Genomic DNA, 25,723 nt, shown 5'->3' on the forward strand with positions numbered 1-25,723 from the left:
AAAAGTGGCGCAAGCGGCTTGTAAATCTACCCCGTAATGCTCACGCCAGGAGCTCTTTGGGGCATATCAGCAACACCCGGCGATAATTATCGCTCAGCGCTCTTAGCGTGAGGATAATTATCGCGGGGTAACATGGATTTTTATCGCTGAGATAGCGTGCTATTAGCAACGCTTATCTCCTCAGCGATAAAAATCCTCAAGCTAACTGCCTAACGTGAGATTATCGCTGGAAACCCAGCGATAATCTCGTGCAATGTGGCGGTAGCTTGCTGATAGGGACCCACAAAGTTAGCCATGATATCCACCTTCCATAGGATATCATGGCTAAGTCAGTCCTGAAGCAGGCGTAAGGAAAGTAGCGATAACAGGGGTTATCGCTACTTTTCCTGACGCTATGCTTCATAGCGTGGGGCTAGATGATAGGAGAAATGTCGCTTAGCGACATTTCTCCTGTCATGTTAGGTCAGGAACGCCCACTTTGCATCTCATTAGAGATGCAAAGCTGGGCGTTAGGAATCCTGACGCTAAAGCAAGGTTTCACGCGTTAGCGTGGCCTTGCTAATTAGGCGATAAAATTATCAACGCTTTTCGGCCGAAAACAGCCGCAAAAGCTGCGATAATTGTTATCGCCTGCTTGTAAATATGCCCCTTAGTCCTTTGCTAAATGTATAAAATGGGAACTATCTACGAGTCAGGGATTGTGCCAGTAAAATCTAAAGGGGCGCAAGGGGCTTGTAAATCTGCCCCGGAGTGTCTCTGTACTGGGCCACTCATGAACGGATGCAGCCAGCAGCAGGACTGGAGGTGGCTGCGCTCAGTCTGCGCTTATGGTTGAAACATTTGTCCTCTCTGAACTGTCTAGAAGATGCTGTCATTTTTTATATCTAGGCTCGGAGCTCCCTCGTGTGGATCCAGTGCACACTAACAGAACAGGGGAACGCTGCATCGCGAGCTTGGTCCTTGTTCTTTATTCTCTCTGCACCTGTCCTGACGTCCAAGCAACACCGCCATCTCGGATATTGGCTTTGGGATAAAACATGAACGGTCCTTCTATTCAGGATTTAATTCCACCTCCCGTCGCGCGGTGGTAACTTCTGGTCTTCTGCGCTTCGTGTGTCTGAGGTGCTGAGCTGGCTGGATGCGCCCTCTCCTTCCCCCACTGCAGCTGCCGCTGTTCTTCACTTACGCGGATAGCCGTCTGGCTCCCGGGCAGGGGGCACTCGAGTGGGGCAGGACCAGAGACCCACCGCTGCCTGCTGTTCTGCTTGGCCCGGAACCGTGCCTTGCTGATGTCCAGAGGCCGTGCCGCCGGCTTCGGGGAACCTCCGCCTGCCTCAGGGACCTTTCCGGAACCTTTCCATACGCCAAGCCTTGTCGCCAGTCCCTGGGTCCTGCCTCTTTCTTGCCTGTGAGCTCCTGTTCCGGCTGCCAGGAAGCCCTGCCGCCCTCTCCGTGTTCCTTCCGTCCCACACAGAGCCGTGACCTCCAGCAGCAGGAGAGCCCTCCCTCTACCCTGCTTCGGAGTTCTGTGTTTAACTAAAATCCTGCGCTTTCCTCCGAGCTCTGACCTGCTTCTTGACTTGCTACACAGCACAACCATTTTCTGCTACTGCTCTCTGCTGCCACCTACCTCTTCCTGTATACTACCTCAGTGCCCTCTGCCCTAATCCATTGTCGAGCAACACTGCCCCCTTCTTGTGTCCCGCAAAATTGCACTACTCAGGACCTTTTGTTCTGCAGAACTTTAGTATGGGATGGCTATGCTGTCCAGGAAGGGTATCATCCCGGAGGAGTATGTGCTGACCACCCGCTTGGCCGAGGACATCTCAGACCACCGCTACCAGGCCAAGGAGCGGCGCGCCCGCTTTGTGGCCAAGAATGGCGCTTGCAATGTGGCGCACAAGAACATCCGCGAGCAGGGGCGCTTCCTCATGGACGTCTTCACCACGGTGGTGGACCTCAAGTGGCACTATACACTCTTCATCTTCACCATGTCCTTCCTCTGCACCTGGCTCTTATTTGCTATGATCTGGTGGTTGCTGGCCTTTGGCCATGGCGATCTGGACAATCAAGAGGAGGGCTTTGTGCCCTGTGTGACTAGCATCCACTCCTTCACCTCTGCCTTCCTCTTCTCCATCGAGGTGCAAGTGACAATCGGCTTTGGTGGACGTATGATCACTGAGGAATGCCCCGTCGCCATCCTGGTGTTGATTGTGCAGAATATTGTGGGCTTGGTCATCAACGCCATCATGATGGGCTGCATCTTCATGAAGACGGCGCAGGCCCATCGGCGTGCTGAGACTCTCATCTTCAGCAAACACGCCGTGGTGGCACTTCGCAACAGCAAGCTCTGTTTCATGTTCCGCGTGGGCGACCTGCGCAAGAGCATGATCATCAGCGCCACCATCCGTATGCAAGTGGTGCGCAAGACCTCCAGTGCTGAGGGTGAGGTGGTGCCTCTGAACCAGATCGACATCCAGACCGAGAACCCAGTGGGCACCAACGGCATCTTTCTGGTATCGCCCCTTATCATCTGCCACAACATCGACAGGAACAGCCCCCTCTACGATCTCTCCCCAACCTGCCTCACCCACCAGGAGGACCTGGAAGTGATTGTCATCCTGGAAGGGGTGGTAGAGACCACTGGCATCACCACCCAGGCACGTACCTCCTATCTGGCCGATGAGATCCTCTGGGGCCAGCGCTTTGTGCCCATTGTGGCTGAGGAAGACGGCAGCTACTCAGTGGACTACTCCAAGTTTGGGAACACTGTCAGAGTGCCCACACCCAACTGCACCGCTAGGCAGCTGGACGAGAACGCGGGCACCCTGGGGAATGTCTTCTTCTCACCAAGGAACACTGTGAAGAGGAGGAACGTGCCTGGCAAGTTCAAGCCAAAGTTCACCCTGTTTGATGAGCCCTCCTGACACCCGGGCACTGCCAGGGCTAGCTCCTTCAGCGCAGTGGCCCTCCAGGTGGCATATGTTATACATGCAGTATTATGTTTAGGAACATTGCATCACCACAATCTTAAAAGGGTTTGTGTGGATATCCCAGGTGGAAATTCCAGTTGGCGAGTTTCAAATGGTTTAGACTGGGTCCAGTTACTGGCATATGGTTGTTAGGACATTTACTGAAGTGCTATGGGGGACACTCCAGTTCATCTCAGTTGCATCTTAGAACTGTTCCTTGGTGTCTACTGGCGTTTATTGGTTCACATTGTATGTTTAGTTAACCCATCGAATGTTATTAGTATTGTTTGAAGGGCATATAAAATCAAGTGCTGAAAAAAACTATGCAACTGAATTCAGTAAGACTTAGCTGCAACTGGTCAGCTGGAATGACAAGGAGGTACACTTTCCATATTTTACTGTATGCTAGCTGTTTATGTGCATGAGTGCTTCAACCGTGTCCAGGTTTGGAGTTGATACATTTTCACGTTCATATCTGACCATGGGAGGGAGGCTGGGCACTGTGGTTCTCTTTAGTTTATGCCATTTTGTTGCATTTTACATATGTTGAAAAGAGGTTCGGGGTGTTTAATGTATTGTTTGTAGCGCCCTGTCTAAGTCTCTTTATGATGGAGTTGTGGCTGGCAAGTTGCAATGTAGGCACACGCCTTCGAAGCGCTTCTGCAGTCACCTTTAGACAGGACAGGCTGAGCAGCAATGCCCGCTGCCTCTGTTAGTGAACTTTAACCTTATGTCTTAAAAGAAGGAGCACTTGCCGGACTGTCGAACGAGTGTCATGCATACCGGGTAATGTCCGGAATGCACACTTTCTAAACCTTTCTACTATTTTGAAATAAAATGAAGAATGGTGCTTTGAGTGATTGTGTTATTTTCACATGAGGGCAAATGCATCGAGGAGAATATCTGCACGTGTGTAGGCGAAAAACGCGCCTTTATGTGGACAGAACTCATCTTCTCTCAAAAAGCTGGAAACTTATTGAAGCTCCTGCTGCGGGTGCACAGTTCCCACGCGAGATTAGTGATTAAAAGAAACTAAGGGGCAGATTTACAAGCCCCTTAAATATGTATAGATATCGCCCAGCTGCCTTATATCGATGGTATAAACTTTCAGAGCGTCGCTAGGAGAGGTTCGGGTGCAGGCTACCTTTACTGAGTACTGGTGTATTCAGTGTAATAATTACCTAAGTTCCCTGTTGTGGTTTGTACATAATGCATGAGCAGGCTGTAAGCGGAGATGCTATCGCCCACCTGTGGGTGCTGCTGGCACAGGGTGGCCCCGGCACATCTGGCGGCAGACAGTACCGTACACTTCTGCACCAACCCTGGGTTCGGCAGTCGATTCCTGGGTCCTGTTTCTGCAATCGGTGCAAAAAGACCCCTGTATTATCCTACAAGGAAGCACTTACTGAAACGTATTCATTAACTTGAATTGCATTGTGTGCGCGGCCTCCCTTTAACAAGAAACTCGCGCCGAGTGCTCCACCAACCAGTCCACCGTGAAAGCCCCCCCCCCCTCACACACACCCACTGCCTCTCAACCCTCCCACATTCATTAATTGAAAACATTGAATGGCTGCTTACCAGCTTATGGTATCTGATCACCCCCAGTGTCTCCAAATTGTTCCCCACTGTCCAGCTCATGACCCTCAGAACCTCTTTTCTCCTTCTCCCCCTCCCCCCGAACACCTACCTTGCAATCCCCAACCCTTATTTTGAAAATGCATTTAGCCTTTTACCAGGGTTCGCTCTCTATACACCCCTTACATGTATATATAAATGCAAACAAATTATACAGTTGGGGAGCCTTGTTTGTCTTCTGCTAAATCATACACTTGAGCACGTGCGCACCAGCTGACGCACGTAGCCGTAAGCCCCGTCGCACGCGTGCCCTCCACGTGTATTCGGGAATGGGGCACAGCCTCCGGTGCTCGCGCCGTCTGAAATGAGGGAATGTGGACGCTTTTATTGAGGTTTAAAAAAAAAATACAATGTTCAAGAGCGCTACACTGCGCGCCACCTGCTCTGTTTATCGAAAAGGCTCATTTTAATTTCTTATCAATTAAATATCTTTGATCAAAATCGGATGCTGCTCTTTTATTACTGGGCAAGGCAGCGTTACCGAAAAGGATGGTAGAGACAGCACCAGACAGTACAAGGCTCAGATGGCATTCCAGTGAACAGATTGAAGGCGACGTTGGTGTCTGAGGCTCCATGTGTGGCGCGCGCTGGCCTCCCCGTCACTCCCCTTGGTGCGTTAAAATGATGTTTCATTTGAAGGGATTCCTGCACAATGTGCTTCTGCGTGTTTTATTTCATTACATAACCACCTCCGACGAGGGAGGTGAAGCTGACGGCAGTTTAAAGGCACACACTCCTCAAGCCGGCTTCAATAAAGCCACTGCCTGCACCTTGTAGCCTGCTATGGTTTGCATCCCTACAGGACTTTTGTAGTTTCACGTCTAGGAGTAAGCAAGGAGTACTTCAACAGTAGGCCATACTTGCTCAAATACCGATCCTTGTGAGTTGGGCCTCCTATATTTAGCATGTAACATAGTTCAGTGGTTTGCCAGTGGTGTAGTGATGTGAAAACTGCAGCCCTCGGGTTCAAATGAAGACCCTTCAGCCCAACCTGTCATCCTTGTGAGAATGAGACCGAGTGTGCTTTAGAGTAGGGTTAAAGAAACAGCAGCCAATATAGTATTCCTGTACCACTGCGGCATTATATTTCTTCCTCATCAGCCAATGATATTAAGTCTATTGTATTATGAACGATTTTATGGACACACGGAATAGAATCTACTTTAAAAGGAAAGCAATATAATGTATGTTCATTTGTCGATAGGGTTTCACATTTTTACATAAAATTAATTTAAAATGGAAATTCAATATCAATCAATCAGGGATTTATAAAGCGCGCTACTCACCCATGAGGGTCTCAAGGTGCTGGGGGGGTGGGGAGGGAGGGCGTGCAGCTCCGAATCAGTCAAAGAGCCAGGTCATGAGGCTCCTCCTGAAGGTGTGCAGAGTGGGGGAGCGCCTGATGTTGACTGGGAGCTCGTTCCAGGTCTTTGCTGCGACGTAGGAGAAGTCTCTTCCACCTGCTCTGGTTCTGCGGATGCGTGGGGTCTCTGCCAGGGCGAGGTCGGCGGAGCGGAGGTTCCTTCTCGGTACGTGGAAGGAGACTCTCTCGTTGAGGTACTTGGGTCCGATGTTGTGGAGGGATTTGTAAGCATGGGTGAGTAGCTTGAAGGTTACTCTCTTCTCGACGGGGAGCCAGTGGAGGTCTTGTATGTGCTGGGTCATGTGCTCGTGTCGTGGGGTTCCGAGGATGAGTCTGGTTGAGGTGTTCTGGATGGTTTGGAGCTTGTGTAGCAGGGTTCTGTTGATTCGGGCGTAGAGGGCGTTGCCGTAGTCCAGACTGCTGGTTATGAGTGCGTGGGTGACGGTCTTTCTGCATTCGGGTGGATCTACGTGAAGATCTTGCGGAGGATGAGGAGGGAGTTGAAGCAGGTGGAGGCGATGGCGTTGGTCTGGCGGGTCATGGTGGTGGAGGAGGGTCCGAGGACCTCTGTCTTCTCCGAGTTGAGTTTCAGGCAGCTGTTGTTCATCCAGGCTGCAACGTCCTTCATTCCTTTCCGGAAGCAGAGTCTGGTGTCTTTGGGATTCTTCGTGAGGGAGAGGATGAGCTGGGTGTCGTCGGCGTAGGATACTATGCTGAGACCATGTTGGCTGACGATGGCGGTGAGGGGGCCCATGTAGATATTGAAGAGCATGGGGCTGAGTGAGGATCCTTGGGGTACTCCACAGTTGATCTCTATAGGCTCGGAGAGGAAAGGTGGGAATCTGATCCTTTGGGTTCTGCCGGAGAGAAAGGAGCGGATCCAGTCGAGGGCTGTTCCTCGTATACCGGCGTTTTGGAGTCTGGCTGTGAGAGTGCGGTGTGAGACAGTGTTGAATGCTGCGGAGAGGTCTATTAGGATGAGGGCCTCAGTGGGGCCTTGGTCGAGTAGCATGCGGATGTCATCGGTGGCGGCGAGGAGGGTGGTCTCGGTGCTGTGGTTGCTGCGAAATCCAGACTGGTAGGAGTCGAGGATGGCGTTCTCTTCGATGAAGGTGGTGAGCTGGGCGTTGACAAATCGCTCGGTGACTTTGACTGCGAAGGGAAGGAGAGAGATGAGCCAGAAGTTCTTCAGGTCCGTCGGGTCGGCCAAGGGCTTCTTGAGGAGGGCTTGACTTCTGCCCGCTTCCAGTCGTCGGGGAAGATGCTGGCTTCGAAGGAGGCGTTAATGGTCCGGTCTAGTTCTGGTGCTATGGCGGCGGCGGCTTTGTGGTAGATGTGCGGCGGGCAGGGGTCCTTGGGGGCTCCTGAGTGGATGGCGGAGGGGTGCGAGCTTGTCTGCGCAGCTGGAGATCCAGCGGTGTAGTTCTTTGGCTGCAGAGTTGGCGTTGGTCGTGACGGAGGGGAGGTCGTGGGTGGAGGAGGGTGGTGTTGAGGTGTTCCTCTGTGATCTTACTCCAGTTTCTACGTGGCGGGCGCGGGCGGTTTGGGTGCGGTGGTGGTGTTGAAGGGCAAATGCACGCAGTGGTGGTCTGTCCAGAGGGGCTGCGTGGTGTGGCTGAAGTGGATGTTTGTCCCTCCTGCGAAGATGGGGTCGAGAGTGTGTCCGGCTCTGTGGGTGGGGGTGGTGATGAGCTGCTTCAGTCCGAGGTTGTCGAGGTTGTCAAGGAGGTTGGTGGATTTGGGGTCGCTGAGGTTGTCGAGGTGGAAATTCAGGTCTCCGATGAGGATGAGGATGTAGTCTGTAGTGCGTGGAGGCGATGGCCTGGGGTGCGATGAGGTCGGCAATGGTGGTGGCAGAAGAGGCGCGAGGCCCGGGTAGTCTAGAGATGAGGGTCCCGCGCAGCATGGTTCAGGGGCTGGTTCGGATCTGAAAATGGAGGTGCTCTGTGTTGGAGAGGGGGTCGCTCGTGCTGGAGGTGGAGAGTCAGAGGGAGCTCTTGTGTGCGATGGCGAGTGCTCCTCCTGGGCGGTGGGGGCGGTCCTTTCTTTGGATCTTGTATCCATCGGAGATGGCAGTGGCGATGTTGGGAGTGGAGGTGGCGTTGGTTCATGTTTCCGGGAAGAAGTCGACGTCTGGCGAGAGGGTGTCGAGCAGGTCCCAGATCTCAACGGCATGTCTGTGTAGTGAGCGCACATTGATGAGGATGCATGTCAGGGCTTTGGTGGTGTGGGCATCCTGTGTGGGTTCAGCGGTCGTGGGGGGGCTGCATAAAACTCATGTTCCTTGTGAAGTAAGTCTACTCATTTCACACTATTTCAGTTAGGATTTTTATTTTCCTAACCTTATCCAGACACAGTGCAACTAATTTACTCATCTCTTAATCGTGGAGCTTTGCTTGAGTTTCAGAGTGGGGTGGTGACAGGGCTTTATGTGGGCCTACTCTCCCTGGGTCTCACACTCGGTATCTATTAAAAACTGACATCGAAACAGGTCTCTATCAGGTCTTATATTCATGTCTTTAACTTAACTGGCAAAAACAATGATCCAATGTCTGAACAATGAATGTTAAACGCTATGGTAATCCAAGTCAGTGATTTAGTTCCTATGTATATTTCACGTTTTACTTAATGTAGCATTACCTGAATGTTAGCTATTTCCAGGATGTTGTGTTTCTGTATTCCTTTTTGTGCAACCTAGTACACTTGTATGGTGCATTCTTTGAACAGAGTTGCCTCCAAGAGTTTATAACAGCACACAATTGAGAGCTCTGGACGGCAGTGCACATTTCTGACTGTTCCTGTCAGAGGGTCAGAAAGGTGTTCAGAATGCATGGCCATCTAATCTTTGGCCACTTTGCAGAGTGCATAGAGCAATGGTCACATATTCCAGTTGCAATGGTGATTCTGTGCAAGTGTGTGTAAAGGAGACACACGGTTGTCAAATACTGACACAGCAACATTGAAAGACAATGCAAGTGAGTGGGTGCATTGTGTGTTTGGGGGTGGTGAAGTGAAGGAGAGGCGAGGATGTGCATTCAGAAAAGAGATTTAAAAGAGGATGCTGAATAAAAAAGAGATGAAGTGTAAAATATAGAGATGTGGAGAGAAAAATGGTGCACATGTCTAAGATAGAGTGGACTTAATAGGAGTGATTGAAACACTCTGAAGACAACTACCCCTTCAAAAGGCCTCAGTAAGGTTTAATTCACAATCTCACACTTTCAGAATTGAAGCATTTTCAATATTATTTACAAGCAAATCGTTGTTACAAATTTATCTTAAACAGCTAGCAACCATTAACAAAACCAATAGAACTGACTGGTTTTATATGTATGTCACTTACATATATATCTGGATGCAAAAACAGAAACTCAGAGAGGAACCAAAATATCAGCATGGTGGCACGCTAATGAAATCACAGAAATGTAGCTTGACTGTTTAAGCTATGTCCTTAATTTAGGGGTTGTCAAACTGGGGGAGGGGCATAGGGGCAGTTTCAAGTGATCCCCGGGGAGGCACCAGGCTCTGGGTAAAAGCAGCATTATACCGATAACAGTGCTTTGTTTCCATTGGAAAAAAATGAGCGGCAGTAAGCAGCTTTATAATGAGCCATCACTAACATCTTTTCTCATTAATATCTTGGCTGGGAGAAGGTGTCAAAAGGGAAGGGACTCAAAATATTCTTTAAAACCCCCTCCCCATTTCTAATAATCACATTGTGGATGTTTTTACATGTTAGTAAGGCCTGCCTGACCAGAATACTGTTTGGCAATCATGTCTTTGATTGCATTTTCAAAACAGTAACATAACTTAACTGCAAGGTTTAAATAAATTTAGACATATTTAAACATTACCAGTTTAATAGATTTGTAAAAAAGTTTGAGTGGGGTGGAGATGATGTTTTTTTTCAGTGGGGACGCAGCATAACATTTTTTGAAGACCACTGGCGTAATTACATTATCTACGCACTTTTTAGAGATCCCCACTTTTTCATCCCACTTAAGCTTTGGGTGGTGAGGTACAAAAAGCTTTACTCAAACTGCAAACTGTCCTATTTTTGGTGCTATTGATATACTCTTGTAAAGAAGTATTTGTAATGTACGCTATAAGATATTGAATGTTTACATGTCACTTCACTCATGCCCATCACCCATCAAATGCAAAGGTGGCAGCAGCACATGTGCACCCCCAACAAAACACCTCAATCACCACCAACTCAGTGTGACATATCAGTCTTTCCTCTTGCACAGTATTTAATCAGTTTTGCTAACCTTTGACAAAGGTTTGGTATTTTACTGTGGAATGTATGGTCTAATCTATATAATTGTATTTTAAGCAGTACAATTCTATGGAATGGGAGTTAATGGTATACTCATTTTCAATGCTTTTGCAATGATTATCCTTCCAGGGATTCTGCACACCCTGAACTAAAAGGATGTAGGATCTAATAGCCAAGCTTTAGTCTGGCCAAACTCTAGCTCTGCCAGAGGTCACAAGGTCACACTTCAATAATAACCCAGAGCACTGATAACCTGCTCTCCAATTTCGTAAAGAAGATAAAATAAGCAGTCTTCTGCATAATCGAAAATAAATGCTTTAGCACAGCATGTTCACAAATAAAATCGAACATGTGAGCTTATCCTTTCACAGAAATCACATTTTCAAATAAACAAGATAGTCAAAATGTCTTTCAGGCCGCAGCAGAGGTGAACCTGCTCCATTGAGAACACGTGACCCGAGACTGAGCATGCGCTGTGCAACCTCGTCCTCTTGTTAACTTCACTTCTCTTCTTGTCTATATTGATGTGTAGCGAATTTTCTGAAATAGTATTGATAGCTGATGCAAGAGAGGGCATTTATGTTTACACATAAGGGGAGGGCTCTTCTGTCTTAATTGTAACTTTGCACTATGGGGAGCAGCATGATATATTGATTTGAATCCATGCAGTTTACTTCACATACATTCAGATAATTGATTTTTTAAAATCTTTTGCGCCCTTTGTGGTTAAACCACAACAGCTTTGCCCAATGTGTGTCTATATATATTTTCTATATAGTGTTAGGCTTATCTATTATGCGACCTGTACATTTTGCGAGTCAGCATCACTGAGTCCAGTGCTTCAATTAATGTTCAGAATTTTATGGCTCTCTTTTACTTCTCCCAAGCATTTACCTAAAGTTATTTTTTATTCACTTTTATACATTTTTATTTCCATGTATTTTATCTGCTTGGTAAAAATGACAGCTGCAGATTTTTTGTGTGGCAAATGCGTAATCCTCTTCAACACCTACATTTATTACTTGTGTATGATCATTTTTCCTCGTGAAAAGTATTGTGACATTAGCTCTGCGTTGAGGTTGGTTCTTGTAAAATGCTGTTCTTTGATTAACATGGTCTCACACAGTTTATTTTGAGACCATCTTGGATTGTAAGCATTGCTATCACCTGCCAGGTAAGCTCACATTCCCTCGTTGTTCTTTCTCTTAACACTCCTCATGCAGTCCAGGTATCAACAGGCAGTGATAGGACTGACGGCACAGGAAGGAGGTGACAATGGCGTGTCCATATTTAAACACGAAGGGAAGAAACGTTGTTTTCTATCTGTATTCAAGTGTAAACATCCCATTAAAGGAAAACCAGGAGCCTGATTTATTGTCTTATACAACTAAATACATGGCATAATAGTCTGTTTATCCTAATTGGTGACTTCATAAATGAGAACATTGGTTCATGCTCCAATCTCTTTGTGCGACCAAAATGAGTGTTGCCTTCCAAATCATTTGACCTCACTACTTTGCTTAGCTGCGAAATTTGGGAACAGATAGAAGTGATTCCACTCAATTTGCTGCGTAAAGACTAGGTGGTTTAATAGGCTTCATATTGCTCAATTTATAGCATTAATTCTGGCCATTTAAAAAGCGCATGCCAAATATAAAATTGGCTCTTGAATTATCCATAGCCGCGTAATCGCCAAAAGCTTGCTTCCTTAAAACTTATAGACGTTTTTAGACATCATGAATTTTCAATACGCCCATGCAGTAATGTAAACTTTTGTATTCAATTGAGACACTTGGAAATGTCAAAAAGGAGTTGTCAGTTTTTGAATTTTGAAGGTTCTTGTCATGATTGGTGTTTTGATGGTTGGCCTGCACGCTGGCTCTTAGTGGCAAGCAAGAAGTATGTGGCTTGGCTGGGATTTTGGTGGCTTGCACACCTCCATCTAATACTGGTAAGGACTGCAGACCAACTTCAAGTAATACCTCCTTCCTACCTTTTCTATTAATAACAGGCTTAATTTATATATTGTTGTAATACTAGATTTATTTTCAACTGCAACCAATAGTTAACATGGCTTCTGGAAATGGATGAATCAATACAAGTCCAGAACATGGTAAAAAGGTTGATGTTTAAAGTGTCGCTATATCATTACTGCACATCCGAAGTACCCATCCATACACACGATCATACGGCGTACCTACCTGTATGGCAGATACACAAAACCTTCCAATCTCCACATGCATTAAGGACTAAAGTCACCTGTTTTCCTAACCCTTTTTCCACACAAACTAAGAATTGCATAATTTCAGCATGCAGGTGATTACACAAATATTGAACAATTGCACATCTTTTAACTTCTTATAGGTTTTATTTTGATGCAGTGTTGTTCCTTCCAATATAAACCTTGTGACAATGGGGTTATAATATTTAATGTTACCCCACTGTACTCCCCACGTACACTGGGATCATTCAGGTGCAATGTAATGAGCAGGTAAGTGGGGGGATGCTTTTCAAATGTGATTTTGTTTCTTGAATGTCACACAGAGGGGAGTAATCCTGGACGTGCATGTGCCAGCTGTGCCAGGGTTTGCGGCCTTGCACCACAGTACTCCTACTTCCGCTTTTTTTGGGAGTGAGAATGACAGGATCTACATGGTATGCCAGCTGGAGACATTGCTTCGAGATCTTGTCCTGGAGAAGGCTTGACGCGGAGCCCGTGATGCACTCGTAGGTGAGACAGATTAGCTCAATCTTGGCAATGACCTTGGGGCATATCAACAACAACCGGCGATAATTATCTCTAAGCGCACTTAGTGCTAGGATAATTATCGCCGGCTAGCGTGAATTTTTATCGCTGAGATAGCGTGCTATTAGCAACGCTTATCTCAATAGCGATAAAAATCCTCACGCTAACAGGCTAACGTGAGATTATCGCTGGAAACCCAGAGATAATCTCACGTTACCTTGTTGATAGGGACAGGCAAACTTAGCCATGATATCCTCCTTCCATAGGATATCATGGCTAAGTCAGAAAAATACCAGACGTAAAAAAGCAGCGTTAACCGCGGTTAGCGCTGCTTTTTTTGTCTCTAACAGGGTTAGCGACATTCTTGATAATAGGAGAAATGTCGCTTAGCGACATTTCTCCTATTATTTTACTCTGGAACGTCCCCTTTGCATCTCATTAGAGATGCAAGGGGAAGCGTAGAGTAAAAGGGTGCTAACATGCAAATTTGCATGTTAGCACCCTGTTGTTGATAGGGCGCTAGTTTTATCTCTCCTTTTTTGGCTTTTAAAGCCAAAAAAGCAGAGATAAAGCCCTTGTTGATATGCCCCATAGTGAGTTGCCTGTGGAAGTTGTGCAGAGAAGGAACGTTTGTCTCTTTTCTCAATCTCGTGGCACTCTAAAGTAAAATGATAAAGAAGGATCAGTTTCCAATTGTGCTGTAAATGAACTAAAAAGTAAATCATAAACTATGACGTACAACAAATAGTGCCTGTAATGAGTGGGGAATGGAATCTAGAGTGGTTCGATGTAGCTCTATTTAAGGGAACTCAGTTTTAGGTCATTCGCACACTCCACCATCTGCCTCAGTTCTTTTCTTAATTCCTATCATAAAATGTTTTTATTCCACTGGCCTGATCACAACTGTGCGCTTAGGTCATCAGTGAAATGATGAAATCCATGTACTTTATTTGCCTGTAGCCAGACAAAAGAAATGTAGATTAACATTTGCCCACCCACTTAAAGATTTGGTGGAGAGAATCTCCCATCACTCACAAAAAGATGAAATTTGTTCTAGTTGAGGGTCACTTATATTCACACTTGCCACACTCAGCCCTGATGAGGCATCTAAAGAGAGTCAAATTCTTTTGTATGGGAACAGTGTGAACCTACCCCTGAGGGAGTGCGTGGTGAGAGTAATCTATGCCCCAAGATATAGGACTGTAAATGTATGTGGGGACTTCTACAAACATTACAAAAACTACAGAGGCAGGGAATGTGAAGGGAGTTGACCCTAAACCAATTGACTGGGTATGAGTGGACACATTCTTTTAGTATTCATTTAGGAAGATGAGACTGTCTTTCACAAAGGTCACTTTGCTACTTTATCGACTCTATGTAGTTTCAAATTTTCATGCACTCTAACTTACACACTTCACTATACCAATAAAACAACTAAAACATTTTCTCCCTTTTAGATTCATGTTCAATGTGTAAGAGAGTCTGAAACTATTGATATTAGCAGCACCAGCCAAACAAGAGTCACTAATGAATATCCAGAAGTGATAACTTTATTTTAAGACTGCTGAGTAAAACGAACGTGGGCAGCAAAGTTGAATTTTGTAGAAAAATAAAATCCTATACAACCCCTCCCGAAACACAAGAAAGCACTCTCCATTACTTTACCATGAGAACATACAGCACATACATACACATTATTCGGCATTATCTGGGACTTCCTGGACTATCTCAAATATTCATATCCCTCTGTGGCCTGGGTCAAAGGGAATCTGGGACAGTCCGATTTGCCCAATTTATGAATCTCCTGAAACTTTAGGGTTTTGGCCAAAAAGTCTTCAGGGTACATCAATTAGACATAGAAGCAGATCCTGCAAGGTCTTTAAACAGTAGCAGCCGAAGGATCTCCCTTCCAAGGGATTTCTGGTGTAAATGCAGAGTGTTATAACAGAAGGGAAGATAAACGGTTTACAGATCCTATGTTAATCTAACTTTAAAATTAGGATATTTGAAGGAAAAATATAACAAACGAATTAAAATTAAAGGCAATATAATCAATTGGATTTGGAGGTGAACATTACTTTTTGCACCAAATAGATAGGCGAGTTATATGTGAGATGCACAATGTCATAAATGATCTTTTGTGAACACAGATGGATTGAATTCGTCAGAAGCCAAAAAGATGAGGATGGACAACATGGAAGCCTGGAAAGGGAAAGCAAATTTTGGAGACTCCATGAACTGAGTGATAGAGCCAGATCACACTTGTGATAGCAGGCACGGTTTGTTTTAACTGGAGGAAGGTGATCTTTGAAAGACCTTCCACTTCAAAACAATTGCTTGAAGTTTCTGCATAGTTGTTTTTGGATCATACATGTCTAGTCAGGGTCAAGGTCCAGTATTGCAGCCTAAGATGATAGAAAGAACTGTTGCCAGTCAACCCCCTGAAAATGACCAGATCCAGGGTGATACTTGGCTTGGTCAGGGGCGTTTTGCAATATTGACTGCACTACCATGTTTCAGATAAAGCTGCACATTTATCACATCTAATGTGGTAGCACATTGAAATTCATACAGACTGGTGGATCAAAAGGACTTGAAAATCATCATGAAGATGAGAAGGTGACAAATGTGTTTGTTTGCTTCAGATGTAAAAGAACAGCTTGCTATTTTCTTCAGCTGCATATTGATCTGGAGGCATCTGCCCCCAAAAAATGTTTGTATATATTTCTTTATTAGATCAAAATATAAAATCAATAACATCGCTGAATAATGCTTGTATAAGAATATTCTGCATCGTAGTACACGGGAATACGCAGGCATGTCTCAGCAAACACAAGAGTTTAACATTAACCAGAACAGGCAAATGTACTTAACAACTGTATATAAACCTCCTGTCAAGTTTGTGAGTAGTTCGTACATCCATGCACATAAACACAATTGACTGTCAATATATAACCTATGTACGCGCTCACTTCTACACATATGGGTGAGGGTAGGAGGAAGGAAGGTGGGAGCATGAGGGGATGAACAGGATATTTACTCAGTTATTGGTGTGGGGAAGCTGTCAACTAGTTCTCCGAAGTGAGTCGATTTGTTCACCCAGGTTGCTACTGCTAGCGTATGTTGTCACAGCGGAGATAAGGAAGCAGACATGGGTCAAGTGTCTCTATAGTCTGGGGGTGCACTGCATGTATTCTGGGTGGTCTGACATCAATATTAGCCTCTATCGTTTCCAAGTACCCCTGCCTATCAAAGGGCTCAGCCTGCGTTGGGCACCCAATCCCACCCTACACAACGTTCGTTGTTTGGCCAGTACACTTGAACACACATCAGACAGCCATAGTCGAATGGGAGGGGTAAGAGCAGGATTCCAGCTCAAACCTATTCGGCACTTGGCCAGTACCAAGGCCAAGTCAATGAATTTATTAAGAGGCTTACATACTGTAGAGTGGGAAGTAATACCCAACAACCAATGTAATCCTTCCTTCTGGATCAGGGTGCCCAAGCCCTCTGAGAGAAACCTGAGGATATCACCCCAAAAAGAATCTAGGTGTGGGCATGTCCAGACCATGTGTAGGAAATCTGCGACAGTGGCCTAGCAGTGTGGACAGCAGTCGGGGGACCGGGGTACATAAAGGCCAACCTCTCTAGGATGAGGTAGGTGTGGTGGAGATATTTGAATTGGGTTTGAGTTTAAAAATTGAGTTTAAAAATTCTTGTATAGCGCTCTTACACCAGCGGTTTCATGGCGCTGTAACTGGCAGATCTCCTCAATAGGCAAGGAAGGGAGGTCGGGTAACAGAGGATTAAATGAAAATTTTGCTGAAGAAGTAGGCTTTAAGTTTCTTTCGAAACTGGGAATATGGGGTTAGGGATCTGAGATCAAGGGGTAATGAGTTCCAAAGGGTTGGGGCAAGGGTCGCAAATTTTGAGCCCCCCCACTTTTTCCGGCGAAACCGGGGAACTATCAGGAGGGATTGGGAAGAAGATCGGAGCTCCCTAGTTGGCAAGTAGGGGATAATCTCCGAAGAAATGAATGCAGGGGCCGTACCCAATCGAGCCTGGTAAGTGATAGATGCAAGCTTGAATTGGATACGTTCCCGAACCGGAAGCCAATGTAAAAGTTTCAGAAGGGGGGTGACATGTGAGGGTTTAGGAAGGTTAAAGACCAGCCGAGCCGCCTGGTTTTGGATCATCTGCAACCGCCTGAGACTATATGCAGGTATACCTGCATATAGGGCGTTGCCATAATCCAGGCGGGAGATGACCATCGCAAGGACGATCAACTTCAAGGCCTCAAAGGTGAAAAATCGAGAGACCCTGCGGATGGTGCGAAGAGACAGAAAAGAGGAAGAAACCACAAAACTAACCTGGGAGTGAAGGGTAAGGTGAGAGTTGAGTTTAATACCAAGGGTTTTGACCGAAGTAGAGGGGACCGGAGAGGGACCAAGGGAAGGGGGCCAAAAGAGTGAAGACCAGGGACTGGAACAACCACCCGTCAACACCAACTCGGTCTTATCAGGGTTGAGTTTCAGGTGGTTGAAATCCATCCAGTCCCTGATGAAAATCATAGTGGACTGGAAATTAGAGATAGAGGCAGAAGAAGAGGACAGATTAAAAACAAGTTGGAGGTCATCCGCATAGTTGTATACGGAGACCTCCATTTGTTGTAAAGAAAAAATGAGGGGAGAAATGTAAAGATTAAACAGAAGAGGTGAAAGGGAGGAGCCTTGGGGGACCCCGCCCAGAACTTTCCGAAAGTCCGCAGTGAAGTCACCCAGGCGAACTGCCTGGGTGCGGTCCCTCAGGAAGGAGGACAACCAAACCAGGGCCGTACCCCCGATCCCCGCCGCCGCGACACGGGAAAGTAAGATGGTATGATCCACCGTGTCGAAGGCGGCAGAGAGATCGAGGAGGACCAGTGCCTGGAATTGATTGGTGTCCCTCCCCTCCCTGAGGTTGTCAAGGACCGAAAGAACTACGGACTCCGTAGAGTGTGCGGGGCGAAAACCAGCCTGGCGGGCAGCCAATACCCCATTTTCTTCCACAAAGGTGCTCAGAGACCTGGTGACATGGCGCTCGAGCACCTTAGCCAAAAATGGTAGGAGAGAAATGGGGCGAAAGTTGGCTGGGATCGAGGGGTCTGCGCCAGGTTTTTTTAAAATGGGTAAAATGATAGCTGATTTCAAGGGGTTGGGAACAACCCCCTGAGAGAGTGAACTGTTTAGTAAGTGAAGGGGAGGATCAGGGCAAGAAATGTAAATGTGACGAAGTATTTGAGCGGGACAGGTGTCAAGGGGAGAGCCAGATTTTACAAGGGGAATTAAGGATGTGAAGGATTCCTTGGTCAGAAGAGGGAGAGAGTTTAATTGTCCTTGGGAAGAAGGGCACTGAGGATCAACAAAAGACGGGGAAGGTGCAGGGATATTAGCTTTAATGGCAGCAATTTTATCAATGAAAAAGCTGTTCAGAGAGTGACAAAGGGCAAGGGAAGGAGAGGGCTTAAGAGAGGTACGATCTGAAAAGGCTAGGTTCTGAACAATCGAGAAAATTTCCCTAGATTGGTTCTCGGCTGTGAGGATCTTGGAGGAGAAATAGGCCGTTTTAGCGGCCAAGATGGCATTCTTATATTGAGCTAAAAGGGTGGTAAAATCAGCTCTTAAGATGGGACAATAGTTTCTCCTCCAGGCCCTCTCAGCACGGCGTACCGATAATTTGATGGTTTTCAAGTCATCGGTAAACCACAGGTTGGCATCTTTCTCTCGCTTGGAAGTCAGACGTTTCAAGGGGGAAATGGACTCACTGGCTGAGGAGAGCCATTGTTCAATGCTATTAACCTGAGCCGAGGTGGAAAGCCCGTGTAAGACAGGATAGGAAGCACTTAAAAGAGCTGATAAGTTCGCCGGGTCAACTCTACTCCACGAGCGGACCCAGACATTATTAGGAAGGGGGGCCCTAACTGGAGAACTGATAGGAAGAACAAAAGAAATCAGGTGATGATCAGACCAAGTACAAGGAGAGATAAGAAGGGAGTCGACAGGGCAGTTCAAGGACCAAATCTGGCCCAAGATATACCCCTTGACGTGAGTTGGGGAAGATACGTGAGAAACAAAATTAAGAGATAAAAGTGTGTCTGAAAACTCTCTAGAAGATGAACACTCTGCTGGGTCGGAGGGCCAGAAATTAAAATCACCCAATAATAACACTGAAGAGTTATTGACAGAGAGGGTGGCTAACACCTCCTGAAACTTAGGGAGAAATCGTAGAGGCGACTGGGGAGGTCGATAAATGAGAAGACAGGTGAGAGGGGGGGATGTGGACGTGGTTCGAATAGCAAGATACTCTGTGGTGGCAATATCGGGGAGAGAGAGCAGTTGAAATAGAAGATCAGAACGGGCAATGACCGCGACGCCACCCCCCGTTCTGCCGGATGAACGATCGGCCCGAAGTGCATAGTAGGGGGCGGGCAATGTAGCTAGCAAGGTGGGTAGGGAGTCATCACAGAACCATGTCTCGGTTAAAAGGAGAAGATCTGGTGCATGATGATCTAACAACACTGATAGTTCATGTGAATGAGCCACCGCCGATCTGGTATTCAGATAATACGCCTTAAGGGTCTTAACTGGGGCAGTATTGACGGCTTCTGTGGAAGGGGGGACCGGGATAGGAGAAGTGAATGAACAGGAACAGTGAGAAGGAGGGGATAAATCTAGCTGGGATATCCGTGAGTGTGTGGAGGCAGATAGAACCCACGGACCCTGTAGCCTGTGAAGCTGGGAAGGAGTGTAAGAAATGATTTGGGTGGGGAATTGTGCCCCTGGCCCCGGTCGGCCGCGGACGGGCGCAGACGGGCTTAACTTAGGCGCAACTTCGGCGCGCCTTCGTCACGCCCGCTGCGCCCGCCCGCTGCGCCGTCGGTGAGGGGAAGTGATTATATAGGGACACATGTGGGGGGAGTTTTGAGTGGGGCGTGGCAGGGGGTGGAGGAGCCAGAGTAGTGCACGCCCAGCCCAGACCCGCCCAAGGTGTACTGGCCGCCCGTCCCACTCCCCACGCGAGGCAAGGAGGGGGCGATCAGCGGAGGCGGTCTGGCTGTCTGGGTCGTGAAAGCAGGCGAAGGGGCAGCCAGGAAGTTGCTGGCGCTGGTTCCTGAGCGCTGAGCGAAATGCGCAGGTAGGCACAAGTCAATTAAAACAAGACGTCAGGGAAGTAAAAGAAACACCGTTGCTCCCGGCGAAGCCTCGGGAGATCTGCAATCACTGCAGGTAGCCCACTGTCAGCCTTTTGAGCCGTTAGCCAGGGGGGGAGGAGCCAGAGTAGTGCACGCCCAGCCCAGACCCGCCCAAGGTGTACTGGCCGCCCGTCCCACTCCCCACGCGAGGCAAGGAGGGGGCGATCAGCGGAGGCGGTCTGGCTGTCTGGGTCGTGAAAGCAGGCGAAGGGGCAGACAGGAAGTTGCTGGCGCTGGTTCCTGAGCGCTGAGCGAAATGCGCAGGTAGGCACAAGTCAATTAAAACAAGACGTCAGGGAAGTAAAAGAAACACCGTTGCTCCCGGCGAAGCCTCGGGAGATCTGCAATCACTGCAGGTAGCCCACTGTCAGCCTTTTGAGCCGTTAGCCAGGGGGGGAGGAGCCAGAGTAGTGCACGCCCAGCCCAGACCCGCCCAAGGTGTACTGGCCGCCCGTCCCACTCCCCACGCGAGGCAAGGAGGGGGCGATCAGCGGAGGCGGTCTGGCTGTCTGGGTCGTGAAAGCAGGCGAAGGGGCAGTCAGGAAGTTGCTGGCGCTGGTTCCTGAGCGCTGAGCGAAATGCGCAGGTAGGCACAAGTCAATTAAAACAAGACGTCAGGGAAGTAAAAGAAACACCGTTGCTCCCGGCGAAGCCTCGGGAGATCTGCAATTGGGTGTATTTTAATCTGACATTCGTGGAGATGAGTTTCATCACTCTCACATATTGTGACTATTGTGCATCCGTGAGTACAGTGTCCAGGGTAGTATCTAAGTATGCCTGAAGGTAGTGGTGCCTCTCTCTGCACACAAGAAACTATAGAGATGTGTGACAGCCCGATGGTCACCTCAGTGTTTCAAGAAGACCTGGAGAAACGTTGAGGTCTCTGGTTCATCATATGCTCTATGCCAAACCCTGTGCATGTGTCGCATGAATGCAGCATAAATAAACAAGGAGCCTGGAGGTATACCAAAATCGTCTACTTAACACACGGATGTACTTATAATCTTGTCAGTGAAAAGGTCGCCCCATGTAGTAGGTCCGGCCTCCACCCAGGGAGTGGCATCTGGCCTCCTGCATAGTTCATAGTGGCCTTGTAGCACCCAAAGTGGCAAGTCCGGTGCATGGGGGAGTACGGGCAATTCTTGATGGTGTAGGTGGTCTACAACACCATAGCCAAGTGCAATCACGCATTCCCACCCTCCCCCTGAATTGCCTTGTCAGAGCCCAGCAGTCATTGCAGCTTCGTGAGCGCTGGGGGCCGTTCAAACTGGATCTCCAACTCAGATATGTTTTTCCCTGCCAGCCAGTGAGTAGGCCACTGCCACTGTGCAGCAGCATAGCAATATTCATAGTTTGGAGCACCCAACCACCCTTCTCCAAGGGGGCATACAATTTAGTATGCGCCACCCACTGTCTGCGCTTACCCCAAATCAGTGTGGTTAAGAGTGAGCGCAATTCCAAGAAAAATGTCTTGGATAACAGGACAGTGAGAGCAGAGAAGTAAAGCAGCCTGGTTAATATCAACATTTTAGCGATGGCAACCCAGCCCATAGGGGAGAGTGGTAGGGACATCCAGAATAAATGGGAGGACCGCACCCCAGTCAGAGCTCTGCCCACATTGCCATCCACCAGATCATTATCTAAGTGGTAGACACAGACCCCCAGGCATTTATAGGAATCACAGGACCAAGGGAGCAGAGTGCACGGTAGCCCTCTCTACTGAGCCTCAGAGAACTGTGAGGGGGAACAAATGTGATTTTTCTCAATTGACTTTCAGTCCAAAAGGCATGCCAAACTGGCATAAGAGTTCCATGAGTGCAGGGAGTACCCTTGCGTCATCTCTGAGATTTACTAATGCATCATCGCCATACATTGAGGTTACATGCCAGTTATCCTCCGGACAGATTCTCGAATCCTGGGCCTGCTTCTAGAGGATGCAGGCAAGGGGCACAATAGCTAAAGTGAAAATGATTGGAGACAGAGGACAGCCTTAGCGGGTGCCGCGTTATTTATTGAATCTGATATAGTACATCTAGTTTCCACATGGGCGAGTGGTGTTTTGTATAGCAGAGCAATCCACTTGAGGAATCCAGGGCCCATCCCAAACAGATTTAGATCAAGTTCGTTTTTTCAAGTTTTAAGTTTATTTGGTTTAGTTCTCTACTGAGAACAACAATTTAAATTTTTTTTATTTGTTATTAAACATTAATAAAATAATCATTTCAATACAATTTTTAAAAAGTTTTTCAGAATTTGAACAAATTATTACACACAAATTCTTCAGTCGGTGATTTAAGAAGCAAAATCAAACTCTGTACTGATGGACCATTGCATCTAATTTTAATTCATTTTAAGTACCGATTTCTGGCCTCAACCAGTGTCGAATTGGGGCATACAAACAGAACATTCTTCAAATCTTGCACTCCTCCATTGCAGAGTTCACATGTACTGGTGGCGTTTTCTTTATGGTTCTACTTAGAGGTAAATGATTTTAAGGGGAGAATCCCAAGCCGTAATAATATAATGCATCGCCGGACTCCACGCCATAAGGTGAAACTAATGTACTGTTGCAAATGTTTATATTCTATTGACTCTGTATTAAATTCATAATTGTGCAATTTGGAACAATGTTTAATGTCCAGATCGTAACTTATCCTTGGTGTTAGATGTTTTAAAAAGAGCCTCAATTGCGCAGGAGTCCATGATTTCAGTAGTGCGGTTGTACAGTTCGATAATTTAAAAGCTGTAATTAAATTTTGACTAAATGTATGCTTCGATCGTTCAAGCTCAAAAGTCTCCATTTGTAATAAAAATCTTAAGGTGCCTTGTTCTGCATGTATGAGGTTATAAACCCATCTTATGATGTTACTAATGGCTCTGGCATATGAGCTGACTAAAGAAAGCTCAAGGCGCAGATCTTGTGCAGGAACTGCTTGGTGGACCGTAATCCTTTTACGAAGTATTTTCCCTTCTACAATTTGGATTTGTTGCCACTGTCTAATTGGAATATATTCCAGAGCGTACGATAAAATGGTTGGAATTTCAGAGCTAAAAACCTGTAGAACAGGAAAAAAGTGCCTGTGCCCAGAGGAGGAATATAAACGTTGGAGAGCCCCGACATGTGCGTCTGCTTTACGGCCCAAATGCTGCAGATGAGGGGACTTTTTTGTAATGATTGTGTAAATATTCGCCCTAAATTGGTATATCCTTTAACCACTTCTAGCAGTTTTCCCCCTAAAGTCCAATAGAATTTTGTGTACTGTTTTCTTCCTCTGAACGGAACTATTTTTGTTTTAGTTATATTTGGAACAAAAAAAATTCTTCTCTATATCTGGTAAGTACTTGTAAATTCCTATGTAGGCCGAATGGGGTAAGGTCTAGGATAACCACATCATCGGCATACATCATAATGTGGATTTTACACAATTATATTTTTGGGGGTAAGTTAATGACCTGTGTAAAACAATCCAAAAGGTCACTGAGGTATAGAGAGAAAAGGACGGGAACTAAAAGGCAACCTTGCCTAAGACCGTTCGGTGTGACTATTGGACTGGTGAGTCCCTTCTCTTTTCCCATTTGTACTTGACACCATGTTTCCAAATATAATGATATAATTATATGAAGAAGATTATTCGGAATTCCCTGTTTTCTAAACTTGTTCCAGAGTGTAGGTCTGTCTACTCTGTCGAATGCTGTCGTAAAGTCAACAAAGACAGAGTAGATGACCTGCGATTTTGACAAAACATATTTATCCATTACTGTTTGTAACACCGCTATGTTGATGGTTACGGAGTGTTTTTGCCGAAACCCAGCTTGATTTATAGGGATTACTCCGGTTGAGAAAGCCCAGTCTTTAAGATGATCCAGGACGCTTGCCGCAAAGATCTTCCCTGTAGCATCCAACAAGGCAATCTGTAGAGAATTGCAGGGAAGCAACCGAGATCCCTTCTTGTAGATTGGAATCACGACGCTCCACTTCCATGATTTTGGGATTTCACCCGTGGCATAGCAGTGAAAGTAGAGGGGTACTAAAAACGTACTCCGTTCTTCTGGGTTGCTTTGAAGTACTTTTATCGGAATCTGATCCGGACCTATTGCAATAGAGGATCTTGCGTTCTTTATATGATGTTCTATTTGTCGAGCTGCTGGAGCAAGGTTATCGTGAATATTTTCCCCTGATTTACTTGATGCTTGGTTCCAACTTTCTTGGCTCAAATTTAATTTGTATAAATTGCGTAGATATGTTTCCCATTCAATTGTGGGAACTGGTGAGTCTTGCAGGGATTTCTTTGTTTCTTTAGCAATTAAACTCCAGTATGCTTGATTCGTTTTTTGTTTAGCTGCAATCTGAATATCGACCCAGTTTTGGTCCTGTTGAGTTTTTCGATTTTTTTTCTTTTTTCCTCCGGCAGCGTTTTTTAAAGTTTTTTATTTCTTGGTGTCTAATCTCTGAGAAATGTAGAAATTGCAAACGAATTAGTTTATTTATTGCAGGTGCTCTTTTATTTGTATTCTTTCTTTTATGATTTCCCGCTTTAGAATTCCGATGTTTTAAGGTCTCCTGCAGGGATTGCACTATTTTATTGAGGGCTAATTCAAAATTGTTCGATTTGGGGGTCTCTAGTTGGCAATGGTATACACCTTTGTCCAAATAGGGACCCTTGCGTCTAGTCAGGGTAAGGGGCTACACTCCTAAAATAACCCCTGCTCACCCCCTTGGTAGCTCGGCACGAGCAGGCAGGCTTATCTCAAAGGCAGTGTGTAAAGCATTTGTGAACACATACAGTAATACAGTGAAAGCACTACAAATGGACACCACACAGATTTAGAAAAATAAGTATTCTTTACTAGACTTAACACAAGACCAAACGACAAAAATCCACAATACTGTACTCAAATATAGACTTTAAAATGGTAGGAAATAGCTTAGTTCACTTTAGATTGCAAATGCGACACTTTACTCTCAAAGTACCTTTGGATGCGTAACGCAAAACAAACAAAAGTGTCGCAGGGAAGGTGATGCGTCGGTTCCTTACACTCAGGAGAGTGGATGCGTCAGTTCCTTACTGCTGCGCAGGGGAGTTGAGGATAGCTTCCTTACTGTGTGGGGAGTTGACGCGCTGGTTTCTTACTGCGATCCAATGCGATGATGCTCCGTTGCGATGCGACAAAATGGCGTCTTGGTTATGATGCGACAACGTAGATGCGATGCATGCATGCCCGACGGCCGTGCTGCGACTCGGTGATCTTCTGAGCCGTGACAGGCCCTGCGGCACGCTTCTCCGGTGATGCGACGGCGACCTCTGCGGTGGCGGTACGCTTTTCCGGTGATGCGACACGCTTCGGTGATGCGATGGTGACAGCGGTGGCACGCTTCCTCGGCGATGCGACGACAACTACTGCGGTGGCGACACGCTTCTCATCGTTGACCAACCAACTTCACTAAAAGATGTATTTTATCATTCTGAGTTCAGGCATACTAAATTCGTTTTTC

At 46.6% G+C, this 25,723-nt stretch overlaps 1 protein-coding gene across 1 annotated transcript; it reads left to right on the top strand.

The window, feature by feature from the left end:
• The first annotated feature begins 912 nt into the window (after nucleotides 1–912).
• On the top strand, nucleotides 913–3,821 carry KCNJ11 (potassium inwardly rectifying channel subfamily J member 11). The gene has a single exon (XM_085648069.1). The coding sequence runs from the start codon at nucleotides 1,755–1,757 to the stop codon at nucleotides 2,925–2,927; it is 1,173 nt and encodes a 390-aa protein (XP_085504195.1). The 5' UTR covers nucleotides 913–1,754; the 3' UTR covers nucleotides 2,928–3,821.
• Nucleotides 3,822–25,723: the final 21,902 nt, after the last annotated feature.

Source organism: Triturus cristatus, chromosome 3_2, assembly GCF_964204655.1.
Source record: "Triturus cristatus chromosome 3_2, aTriCri1.1, whole genome shotgun sequence".
NCBI classification, from domain to species: domain Eukaryota; kingdom Metazoa; phylum Chordata; class Amphibia; order Caudata; family Salamandridae; genus Triturus; species Triturus cristatus.